The 12,863-nt window shown below is 41.4% G+C and overlaps 1 protein-coding gene across 1 annotated transcript in view; it reads right to left on the reverse strand.

The window, feature by feature from the left end:
- Positions 1-11,816, reverse strand: part of Ptch1 (patched 1) — a 66,754-nt gene extending 54,938 nt beyond the window's left edge. The window contains exons 1-10 of the mRNA XM_013034938.1: positions 11,627-11,816; positions 8,262-8,331; positions 8,062-8,153; positions 6,465-6,663; positions 6,044-6,165; positions 5,063-5,210; positions 3,986-4,117; positions 3,420-3,575; positions 2,428-2,526; positions 1,755-1,880 (exon numbers count right to left, since the gene is read on the reverse strand). Of these exons, the coding sequence (XP_012890392.1) occupies positions 1,755-1,880; positions 2,428-2,526; positions 3,420-3,575; positions 3,986-4,117; positions 5,063-5,210; positions 6,044-6,165; positions 6,465-6,663; positions 8,062-8,153; positions 8,262-8,331; positions 11,627-11,757 (1,275 nt within the window). The 5' untranslated portion in view covers positions 11,758-11,816. The remainder of the gene's footprint in view (positions 1-1,754; positions 1,881-2,427; positions 2,527-3,419; positions 3,576-3,985; positions 4,118-5,062; positions 5,211-6,043; positions 6,166-6,464; positions 6,664-8,061; positions 8,154-8,261; positions 8,332-11,626) is intronic.
- Between the last annotated feature and the right edge of the window lie 1,047 nt (positions 11,817-12,863).

A 12,863-nucleotide genomic window follows, 5' to 3' on the forward strand; every position in this document is an offset into this window, starting at 1 on the left:
ACAAAATTCTAACAACAAAACAAAAACCCATTTCATCCTCTACTACTTTTTCTTTGTGGTCACAATCCTGAGGACTTCTTGGTAAAAGTGAATCTAGCAGAGTGAACTGGATGTAGTAACAACAATTTAATTTTTCCGGTTGTGGGACATGAACTCTGGGCCTGGGCGCTGTCCCTCAGCTCTTCAGCTCAAGGCTAGCACTCTACCACTTGAGCCACAGTGCCACTTCCGGCTTTTTTTTTTCTTTTTGCTTATATGGTGCTGAGGAATCAAACCCAGGGCCTCATGTATGCAAGGCAAGCGCTCTACCACTGAGCCACCTTCCCAGGCCCAATAACAACAATTTAAGAAGTAACACCAAGGGTGTTTACTTCCACAACTGGCTATCTCACTAGCCACACATTAGTATGCATGAGACAGATGAAAGAAAGCCAATATCCCTTTAATCTTCTTTAGAGAACAGTTGAAATTAATTCACAAAACTTCAATAATAACTTCTGACATTTAAATGCTAGGCAACTTTGGGTTTATGAAGGCCATGTTTCAACTGCTTAGGAATCTACTTCATCTGCCAGGGGCTGGGTGGCTTGTGCCTATAATCCTAGCTACTCAGGAGGCTGAGATCTGAGGGTTGAGGTTCAAAGCCAGCCCAGGCAGAAAATTTTGTGAGACTTGTATCTCTAATTAACCACCAAAAAGCCAGAAGTAGAGCTGTGGCTCAAGTGGTAGAAGACCAGCATTGAGCAAAATAAAGCTCAGTGCCTAGGTCCTGGGTTCGAGTCTCGGGACCAGCATAAATTTAAAAAAAAAAGAAAATCTACTTCATCTGCTGATTGTTTTCAGGATTCCTGTCCTGAGTTTCAAGTAGCTTTTAGGCAATTCCAGGAACTTACTCAAAGCATTAATTGACAGTGGTCATATCCCAGAGGAGGGAACTAGCTCTCCATGCTTATATAAGCTGTATCCTTGGGAAAATACTCTTGATGCCTCTGGGTGTGAAAGGCTTAACTGGACAAGAGTGAGCAAAAAAAGCAGTCAACATCTTCTGCACAAAACAATGAGAGGCATGTTCAATTTGCTTGATCAGCCTGAAAAGGGTGTAGGGAACCCAAAGGGAAGCGAAGAGGGGTCAGGAAGGAACACAGAGGGCAACTGAGGAAAGGGAGGTGGGCAACAAACCATGCAAGAAATTCTCCAAGGCAGAAAACAGGCAATACCTCTTTGTAGAATGCTATCTGGTATTCAGTCTTTGATTATTGTCTAGTCGTGAGCTACATACAACCTCATCTTAATACATCAGGAAATGTCTGCACAACGGCACTGGGTTGGGGCTACAACTGCTTCAGGGAAGACAGAAGAATATCTAGCAGGAGAACAGCAGAGGGTTGTCCAGAAGCAGAGAGGGGACAGTCAAAAGGCTGCAATATGGATGATTCTGGAGGATGACACAGTGTGGCCCCTGGTCCCATTTGACTTGACCAACACAGCACAAGTCTGTACAGTAACAGATATTGGGATTATAGAGTCTGAAAGGAAGGAAAGCTTAGATCTTTTTAAGAAAGAATCTAAGTGTTATAGCTCAAAGCACCTAACCCACTGAACACCACCAAGTACTGGCATGTGCTTTATTCCAAAGCAGTAGTAACATAAAACACCTGAGTCAAGAATAAGCAGACTGGGGATGAATAAGCAGACTGGGGATGCTGACTGCCAATGTACTGCTCAGTATCATCACTTTGCTACTAGAAACTCACCTGGAGGGAGAATGCTCGCAGAGCAGGGATTGGGATTAACGCAGCCATAAAGAAGGCAGTGACATTGCTGATGGAAGTGAGGGCCACACTGGCTCCTGTGCGCTTGAGGCACTCCCCGGTCCTGTCCTGAGGAGGAGAAATCACAGCGCTGAGAGCTGCACTGGGCCTGAGCTGCCCCTTACAGCACACACACAGCATGGACAACATGGCCAGCATGGCAAAATAATACAAGTATAGGTTCTAATGCTGACATTAGAAGACAAGCATTAGGTACATAGCTGCCTTAACCCTGTCACCAGCATTTTTCAGTGCAACCTCTGTTGTCAAGTTTTCTTTAGCTTGGTAGCTAAAGCTGAAAGTTGTGAGATAACAATTTAAGTGGAGACAAACAGAGATAACCTCAAGGTAGCAAATGTGGGCTATGGGAAAGGGGTAGCAATTAGTGCATAGCATTACATTAAAACACTCAAAGGGAGCACTGGGGGGTCCCACTGCTAACCCAGGTCCTGTGATTCTTCCTGCTTGTTTTATTTGTTGTCTGACTAGGGGCTGAACTATTTCCTGAGCTACATGGGGAAAAAGATTTCTTTTTTGAAGGACAAATACTATGAAAACATAGGAAACTAGGAAACTTCAGGTATCCCCAGAGTTTTTTCTTTTAGTTTGCTATTACCTCAAATGGGATCCTTTTATTTTGTCCTGTTTCACTAAATGCATGTGCCAAGAGAAAAACATCATCCACACCAACACCAAGAGCAAGAAATGGCAAAACCTGCAGTGAGAACAGAACATAGTACCATTAGACCAGGAGGATCCAACGCAGATCACCCGAAAGCTATTTGAACAATGTCCTCAGTGCTCCCTAAGAGCATCCTCAAGGGGAGTTATTTTAACTCACAAGGGAGGATTTATTTTATCAGAAAATTTATACCCCCTCCCATGCCAAGTCTCTCAGTTTCAACTCATGGTAGCTCTAATATGCTTTGACTTCTAAAGCCCAGGTACTTCATTTAAATTAACAAAATGAGAAGCAACCTGATTCATCTAAATTTCAGATTCTAAAGCCATGGTTCCTAAGAGTGACCTCTGGCAAACATCACTGGGATTGATTAGATGCAAACTCTCAGCTTCCACTCCACACCTATAGAATTAAGACACTTTGGACATGAGATCCACCAATCTGAGTTTTTACAAGCTCTTTAAATGCTCCTCAGAGCTTGAGAAAAAGGGTCCTATTTCTCAAGTGGAAGCATCTCTACAATCAACGAACCTTGTAGATTTCTCTTTTTTTTCTGGGGGGGGTGTCCAGTCGTGGGGTCTGAACTCTGGGCCTGGGCGCTGTCCCTTAGCTCTTCAGCTCAAGGCTAGCACTCTACTACTTGAGCCACGGTGCCACTTCTGGCTTTTTTCTTTTTGCTTATGTGGTGCTGAGGAATCGAACCCAGGGCTTCATGCATGCAAGGCAAGTGCTCTACCACTGAGCCACCTTCCCAGCCCCCTTGTAGATTTCTTACTGCTTCCCTCATGGTCCACTGAGATCCAGCCTGCCCCCAAACAAGTGGTATTCCAGTGGGAAGGACACAGGGGAGGAGTGAGTGGGCTGAGCCCAGCTGGGGTAGGGAAAGTACTGGCCAAGAGACTGAGGATGAAGGGCTCCTATAGTACCTGAGTTGTTGCAGCGTTAAAGGAAATCCCGATCAATGAGCACAGGCCCAATCCTGCAGCCACTGACAGTGCAACCAACAGGACGCCAGCCAGCCCCACGGCACCCTGGGACTTGGAGCAGTCCCAGCGCAGCATGGTTAAACAGGCATAGGCAAGCTGCAAGCAGAACAATGGGGGAGGGGGTGGGATGAAGGAATGGAGGGGAATTGGAGGAGAAGAAAAAGGTGGGGGAAAGACACAAAACAATAGCCAAACATTAGAATGTATAGCGATTCTAATGTTTCCCCCCACATACCCATCATCCCAAATCCAAAGGTAGAACTTAGTAAATCCAGCAATCACAAAACTTTACAGACTTCACACAAAATGATGGAGGAAAAAATGCTTTACATATGATTACTTATTTAATCCATTATGAAACTGAGTTCTCTATCTTGAATGCAAGAGTATGTGAAGAGCAGGAGTGGTCATGAAAAGGTAAAAACTAAATCAACCAGACCAGATCAAACCAAAACAAGCCCTCCGCCCTCCCTCCCCCCATCTTCCAGACTAGAATTGATTGTTACCATCAGTAAGTAGCCACTGGCCACTCGGATGACGCTGACATCAGAGAAGGATTTTAGAATGTCGTCCAAGGTTGTAGTGGTGAAGGAAAGCACCTTTTGAGTGGAGTTCTGGGCAACACTTTGATGAACAACCTGCGGTCACAATGTAAGGCTACGTTTCCAAGTGTAACTACAAGTTTCAACCAGATTCAACAGAACAGGCCTTGGGTGACCCACCTCTCTCTTTTTTTCTGAGGCATTAACAAAAATTTCTATGTGGCTCAGGTGGACAGAGCAGTGAGAGAGGTGGTTGAACTCGGACTCATATTAATGGACCCTGAGTCTGGGACAATGAGGACTGTTGCTAATCAGGAGAGAATGGGTGTGTAGTGAGCAGTATAATCAGAATTCACTTAGAGCGCTTTATTCACTTCAAACCTAAGACTCTTATTCTCTCCTCCATACCCCTACAACTAATTTGTGGTCCCATCAGTTTCCCCTAATCCAAAACAACTCATTCTTAGAGGCGCTGTCCCCCACCCCCATTTGCTGGCCACTTTTAAAAGGTCACATGCAGCTCAGTAGAGGTCACTGCTTGGGAAACAAAGGCCAGCCCTTGTCACATGACCTGACCAAGGCGCCTGCAGCTGTGAACAGAGTCTATGCCTTGCTAATGCTTTCCAGACACCTTTCCTTGCTCACCAAGTGTTTAAGCACTGTTAATTCATGAGCTCTGGAGTTCACAACTGGTGATTAAATGTATTTTTGGCGCATCCCAATTAGAATGAGTGTTTCTTAGACATTATGTTAAGACTTTCAACACCCAGGAAAATAAAAACAAGTTTGCATCCCATCAAGTTCCTAAAATCATAATCTGTGTTGAACATAAATCTAGCCTGGTGGTGAACATCTGTAATGCCAGGATTGGGCAGACTGAGGCAGCTGGATCTCAAGTTGGAGGCTAGCTTAGGCTATCTAGCTGGCCTCCAAAAACAAGCAAACAAAAGGCAACAATAAATTTTAAAAACTAAAGGTAGGATACTTTCAAAAATGATGAAAAAGACTGTAGTAACTAACAAGTATCCAAGGTGGGCTCACCTCTACGTATGTCCTCTGCCAAGCTTCTAGGATGGCTGCTGCTTTGTTCTCATTCCAATTGATGTGCGAGACATAGTCGTAGCCCTTGAAGTGCTCGTACATTTGCTTGGGAGTCATTAACTGGAACATGGTCTGCAGGGCGTGGGCGCTGTGATGGGGTGGAAGGGGTGGGTAGGCATGTCAACATTCTCCAGAAGCAGTTTCCACTGTGTGAAAATCCCAACTGAGCCCCTCCCCAACTCTGGTGGAGTCCTTTCTTTCTTACGTGAGCACATGTTTCCATTCAAACAGGACCAGGATGGTTATTTTATTAAATAGATTGATGTTCCATATTAAAGGTGTAACCTTACCAACCTTTTACAGATAGACCCCAAAATTAAATTAATAGGCAATTTCCTTTTTCAGTTTCTATTCCATAAAACAGGAAGGGGAGAGGAGTAGATAGCTTGACCAGATACACTGGGCTCAGCCACGTACACTAGCCATGCAGAAATCTCAGACATTGGCTTTCCCAAGGGAGAAACCTCAGACGAAACACCTGACACTTGGCTGACTACGGTCTGTGAGTACACAAAGGATAATGGATAATTCTTATTTAGCCTTTATTTCTTAGTCTTTTCCTTTTAACAGTATGTGACATTACTCAGCTCACATTATTCAACTCTATACACCAGGACTGGGGTTTCCGGCCTGCTTGATACTTGCCTCTACATCACAGGCAGATCTAAAACCCTTAAAGTCAACAACTATAGTTTTGATGAAAACTACAAATCTATCCTAGAAAAAAATTCCCCACAAGTTACCTTTTTCAAGCTGGTCTGGTTTGCTAATATTTCCTAATATTCAATTTCACTGGACAGCTAGCTGGGGTAACAGTGAAGTATGAATACAAATAGACTTACAGATGTCAGAGGGGAAGTGGTTTTCAGGAAAGGAGGAAAAAAATGGATGGCTCGGGTTTTACTCTGTGTGTTAGATTACCTGACAAGCTGTCCAGTGCTGTTCTTGACTGTACCACCCACAATCAGCTCCTCCTGCCAGTGCATATACTTTTTGGATAATCCATGACATCCACCATTCAAAACAAGGGCCATATCAAGAGGCTAAAATAAAAAGACAGCCACATAATTACGGGAATTAGTAGGCAGGTCACATGCCTTGTTAAAATCCAGTGCATTTAAGGGCTTGTTTGTTTCAGAGAGAACATTAATAACAAGACTAATGAGAGGCGTATGGCAAATCTTACAGCAAAATTTAGCTCTACAAACACACTTAGACCTATAGGCAAAAAAAAAAAAAAGGAAAAAAAATCTTTAAAATGAAAATAATCAAGAGAACTATAAATGGAAACAAAAGCAGCTTTTCTCTGCCCCTTGTAAGAACAATCACTGAGCAAACTCACTCTGGTTGAATTTTTGTTAGGGGCTGTGGCGGGGCAATCGGGATCGGCTGGATTGAGGCAGGGACGGTCCATATACCCATGGCCAACTTCAGCCTTATTCAGCATTTCCTCCCAACTGTCCACTTGATAGTTTATTTTCTTTAACTCTTCTAGGAATTCCAAAGGGTCAAAGTTGGTCCACCGCAAAGGAGGTTTACCTCTGTGAAAGAAATCAGGGGGTGAGACTGAAAAAAAAAGCAGCTCCCTGAACCATAGGACAGGAAAATAACATGTCTGCATGCTTTACATCTGTGTATCTTAATAAGCTTTTGGTAATAATGCTGCAATGTGGAGACTCTATTTGATATAAATTAAATGAACACTTCTTTCCAGTATAGCTGCAGGAAAACTCAGGTCAGGAAAATAATTCATAACTGAAGCTGGAAAGCAGAGGTCTTCCAAGTGAACAAAAGCATCAGAAAATCTTAATTACCAGAATATTACGTTCATTATCTTAAAAAAGGAAAAAAAAAACAGCCAATGGGTACTTCTAAGCAGACTACTGAGATCTAATTTTATTTTTAAAATAGAATCACAATGTCAAATTAGCACTTGTCTGCCTAATAAATGCTTTGTAAATGCCATCAATCAAAACATTTGATCTCTGTTACCTTGAACAGTTCCATACTTATGAGCTCTCTCCGACGGCCTGGCAGTAAGGCGGGAGAGCCCCCGTGGCCTCTGCCATCACCACCATCACAGCCACTTCCCCCCACACTCACTTTTGAATTTGTGCTGTTGACAGACCAGAAAGGCTTTTGGCTGCCTGTTATGTGGTTCAAACCACACTGTAGCTGCTTAACCAGGCTGAAGTCATTATTCAGAATCTCCCAACCAGAAAACACAAAACCCCTTATTTCCCATCTAAAACTGTACACTGAGGGTCAGGGGATGGCCACTGCAAATTGCTTTTGCAGATATGTGCAAGCCAGGATGGAAACAATAACCCAAGCACTCACTCTTGCATAATTAACTGAAAATGTCTACCCTGATTAACGATCATTGTTTAAATGATGCGGTATGTATAATATGCAACTGCTAGACTAGGAAGCATCCTCTACCATGACCTTCAAAGATAGTGCATTTCTCCTTTAAATGTCATTAATGTGATCTGAAGAAGGGTTAATACTTTATTTCCCAGGAAGATCTCAAAACTTAACTTTAAATATTTAAACTTTGCCATGTACCCAACAATACTCCTCTTTAAAAAAAAAAAGTTGAACGTCTTAGTGCCTGGTCTGCATAACTGCAAACATTTTATAAAGAGTTAAAAAAAAATCGCACATACTCTGCAATAATTTGCATTTTATTTGCATATAAATAGACTGGTAAAAGTGAATGAAATTTAATGATGCCTACAGAACTTTTTTTGAAAAGAGGAGAAACATTCTGCTGAAATCCCCTCTTCTCCCCACTATTCATTCAAAAAAATGCACTTGGAATTTCAATCGTTTTATTTCTTGTCCAAAACTGAAGAGAATAAACAATGATAAGCAACATCAGAAACAGAGTCCTAGAGTTTAGAAATGAGAAGACACAATTGTATCTTTATACTTACAGGAGGTATGCTGTCCCAGACTGTAATTTTGCCCCTTCCCAGAAGCAGTCCAAAGGTGTAATAATTAAACAAGGGTAAAGATATTCTATTATCTGTCAAAGTGAGAAAAAAAAAAAAAACAGACCATACATTAGGCTGACAACATATTTCTTGGCTGTTTTTGAGAATTTGAGACCTTTTTTACAAACAAGAAAATATACCTGATCCATGTAACCTGTTTCCGTGATAAGTTCTCCTGATTTGTAGCACAAATGTTCCAATTTCCATTGCCTATTGGAATGAAAAGCAGAGGCAAGATTTTTCTTAATAATAAAGGAAATTAGTGCAAAATCAGAACAAGAGAACATATGAAAAGAATAGCAATTTCGATCACTTTTAAGCATCTGTCAAAACGAGCAGAGCATGTGCCAAGTACAGACCCAGCAAGCTTGCTTTAATGAATAGATAATACTCAATTGTAATTAACATGTTGGGTGTTTATGTAAATGAATGCTACCAAAGTACTTGAAAAGTCTTGTTTTCTTAAGTGTTCTCCCAATAATCTTGTTTACACCATTAATCTGCTTTTCTACATACATTAAACAACTTCAGGCAGCCCAGCTGAATTATCAAATTCAAAATAAGTAGGAACTAAATTAGTGAGGATTATAATAATGTATTGATATAAATTCAGGGGGAGGGGTTTTTACTGTTCTTTTTATTGGCAGATAAAGTTCTCATAGGTAGTATTTAAAACAAACTTTTTCCTACTTTTAACCCTGAATGTTACAAACACCTGCCAGATAGGGTATACTTATCCTCTCTGCCAGTCTTGTTTACAGAAAAACATTAATAAACACATTGACCAAGGATTAATTCAAAGGTTTACTATGTTTAAAAGAATGGTATATATACCCATGCATTTCTGAATGTATTGGGTAAATAATGCCCAATTTGAAAAATAAGAGGAAAATGACTTAGAAGGTGTGAAGACAGGATGAAAGATTCTCTCCAATCTCCCCTATTTTACTGGTCTCCTATGAGAGGCCTGATGTCATCTAAAGGAATTGACTTTGCCCTTTTCCCTGGACCCCCTTTCAGAAATCTCCCATCTGGCTCTCAGTGCCCTTTTGAAATATCACCTTCAACTCATGAAAATGACCGCTTTCTCTAGAGAAAGCTGAAATTTTGTTTGACACCTGGAACCTATATGGCAAGATTGCCCATGTTTGGCTGGTGTCATGCCTATCTATATAAATGTCATTTAAAAAATTTTTTATTGTAATGATACGGTACAGAGGGGTTACAGTTACACGAGTAAGGTAATGAGTACATATAAATGTCATTTTTCTCTCCAAGAGCTAACCCTTTTGCCTTCCCATCTACCTGCTCATGTATATGTGTGTGCGCACACAAAGATATGAATTTTAATTCTGTACATCAACATAGAGTAAGCAACATAGGAGGTTCTCAGTTCCTATTTCTTGATCAACTATTATTTAATGCTTGTTTGAGAAGGGTTACAATCACTTGTCTTGGAGCCAGAAGAAAAGGTCTAAAAATCATATAAACCTGGATGAATAATCACTTTTTTAACTAGAAAATGTATAGACGGAACTAGGTATATGTTTGATAAAGTCCATTCCAGTGCTGCCAAGCACAGGTGACTCATGCCTGCAAACCCAGTTGAAAATGGGCTGGTCACAGTTCCAGGCCAAACTGGGCAGAAAAATTAGCGAGTCACCTTCTCAACCCCGTAGTTAGGTGCAGTGGTACACACCTGTCACCCCAAACTATGTACTAGACTGACTAAGAGAATCAGGTTATCAGGCTGGCCTGGGCAGAAAATTTCACAAGACTGCCTCCATGAAGGGAGGCTGGATAATTTAGCGCCTGCCTCAATCCTAGCAATGATAGGAACTCTAAAAGTAGGCAGACAGAGGCTCAGGTGTATGCCTGGAAAGGCAACAAGACCCCATCCTAAAAACAACCAGGGAAAAAACAGAAGTATGGCTCCATAATATTGTGCCAATTTATCAATCACAAGGCCCCCAGTTCAAACTCCAGTTATATCAAAGGAAAAGAAGAAAGTTCATTCCAATGCATAAAATCTCTTAGCTAAGAATTCATTTTCCAGAGCTTTGAATCTTGTCCTGAAGCATGTAAATGAATGACCAGGTCCCTCAGAGCCGGAGTCTAGCATATTAGGCACATGTGTGCAAGGCATGTGTAGTGACTCAGACCACCATTTCCAAGATCTTCACAGGGCCTTCACTTGCAAATTTTGCCAAATTGCACTTGCTGGGCAGGCTAGCTAGACAGAATGCTGAAATACCCCTTTGCATTTTTAAAGCCCTTTCACACACATACCTTATCTTGTTCAGTAAACCACTAGATAAGAGAGCCCATGTCATCATCAGCCTACTTGTTTAGTAATGACCTGTGCAAGTGACAGTGGTACCCAGCATCCAGTCTCAAGCTAGAATGGCTCCCACAGCCAATCCAGGTCAATCCATAGGGAGTGGAAGGTAGTGCAAGGACAAGCACAAATCTTAATCTCATTCTCTTTTCGGATTCTTCCTGGTTTTTAAAATGTGCCTATGCTGCCATTTCCTCAACCCTTCAATTAAGACATGCCAAGAAAGGTCAGCAGCTAGGGCTAGAGGAAGAACACTGTAGAAATGGAGTTCAGCGATGGCAATCTGCAGCCAGTCACCCAGCAAACTTTGAACACTCATGCTATGACCACTGATCAGATGTGTTGTTGCTGTCCTGAAGTGACTGACAGTTCAGATACCAAAAAAGACTGTTAGTTTTGTTCTAGAACTCTTTTCTGATCTTTACACACAATACCGTTTAAGGAGTCATCATGCTAAAATCTAACTTTTTAAAAGAAAAGGTATGCATAAATTCCCTTGATTCAACCTGTTAGTAAGAATTCCTAGAAGGGCTCAACCCATTACCTATTTGCTTTGTAACTCAAATCAACTGTGGACACAAAGAGAATTAACATCTTCCTTTGTTTTACTTGCGTTTTTTTTTCTGCATTGATTTATGTTGACTAAAAGAAATTCAAAACGTAACTTGTCCAAAAACAGCTTAAGCAACAGAGATAATTTCCCACGTTAACAAAATGCTTAATTTGAATCAAATCTCAAGCACTGAAATATCTTATAACTCATGTAGCCACCCAAGTATATCTGAATCTTACTCACCTGGAAAGAGTGTCAAGATATTGAAGTTTCAAGTCACTAATCGGCAAATTTAAAATCTTCAATGTGCTAATAATACTCTTTGGGCATCAACATGATGCAAAATACTCTCATTATTAAAAACACTTCATAAGGTGTCCTTGAAACAAATGTATTTGTGTTCAAATCTGAATCTAGTCCCCAATACATCTTATTATATGTATTGCTAAAACTACAAAAGCCAAAAATTATCTGAAACACTTCTATTCCCAAGCATTTTGATAAGAGATATTCAACTTGCCCTGGCTCTGTCCTTACCTGTAAAGGAACCTTATCCAACAGCCTTCTCCCTGCACTTAACTTGCTTCACCTGTGCAGGTGGAGAAAGGACTTACCTGTTGTACATATATACGTGGACTCGGCTGGCCTGGAGTGCTGAGTCCAGGTGTTGTAGGAGGGCTTCTGTGGTCAGGACATTAGCACCTTCTTCTTTTGGGGTCTGTATCATGAGTTGAGGATTGAACATAGCCTCTTCTCCAATCTTCTGGCGAGTATAATTTAATTCACGACTTACTCGTCCACCAACTAACAAATAGGAAAAAGTTTCTTCAATTAGACCAGCCACCCCCCACAAAAAAAAAAAAAATCACTCCAAAGTGAAGTTCTGTCTGTTATCTCAGTCACTGACGTAGGGTCATATGCAATGAATGAACTAGTCATAAAGCATGATGTTAGAGAAACATCCATCTCACCATTAATGACAAAATTAATTTTGCAAGTGATAAACATGTGAAAATAAAAACACTCAAGTGCATTAGCTATTTGGCCTGTCATATGCATGTGTGTGTGTGTGCACAGAGACACACACACACAAGATGTGTACCTTGTGCACATTCTAATATACCCTGTGTCTAAAGGGGGAGAGGCAGAAAAACTTGAGCCACCTTCTCCTTGCAGACCAGACCAAATAACTGTTAAAATTTTTTTCACTTGTATAAACAATGTGCCCCTGCAGCACATTTCAAGATAAATGGCTTCAATTTACACTCTTCTCCTAAGTAATCTGGCAAAGGTAACAAGGAAATGTTTCTCCTCTGTGGAAAAAGAAACAAGGAAAGGTGGCAAGTGTGTAGTCAGCACAAAACTTGCCAGAAGATAATGTGATTCAAATCAGATGTACATAGGGAAACCCCACCAAAGAGGAATAACATGTAATCAATCAGGGCCATGCTGGGCAATCCCCGGAACTTGGTTCAATCAGACTCACCTGGCCCAGAAAACTCGAATGCCAGGCTCTAAATCACCGGAGGGATTGTCAGCCTGTGATCTGGAATCTTTCCAGGTAATTCTGAATCTGGTGCTGAAACTGTCCCACCAACCTGGCTCACTAGTAAGATGGCAAAGCTGGACACTGGTGCTGAGGTACAAGTGACCAAACCTTGAGAGTATTTGGGCAAACTGCTTTTTCCCCTCCCTCTCCTTTTCCATCTTTAATCCCCAGCTTATATTCTTTATTCTGCTATGGTTTTGAACCAAGCCACGTTCACCCATGCTGAGAGGCATCTTGGAAAGGCAATTATAGAAAGAGGATCTGCCTCCCTGTGTGTATATACACTCAGGGTACAGGAGGGT

Source organism: Dipodomys ordii, unplaced genomic scaffold (assembly GCF_000151885.1).
Source record: "Dipodomys ordii isolate 6190 unplaced genomic scaffold, Dord_2.0 Scaffold201, whole genome shotgun sequence".
NCBI classification, from domain to species: domain Eukaryota; kingdom Metazoa; phylum Chordata; class Mammalia; order Rodentia; family Heteromyidae; genus Dipodomys; species Dipodomys ordii.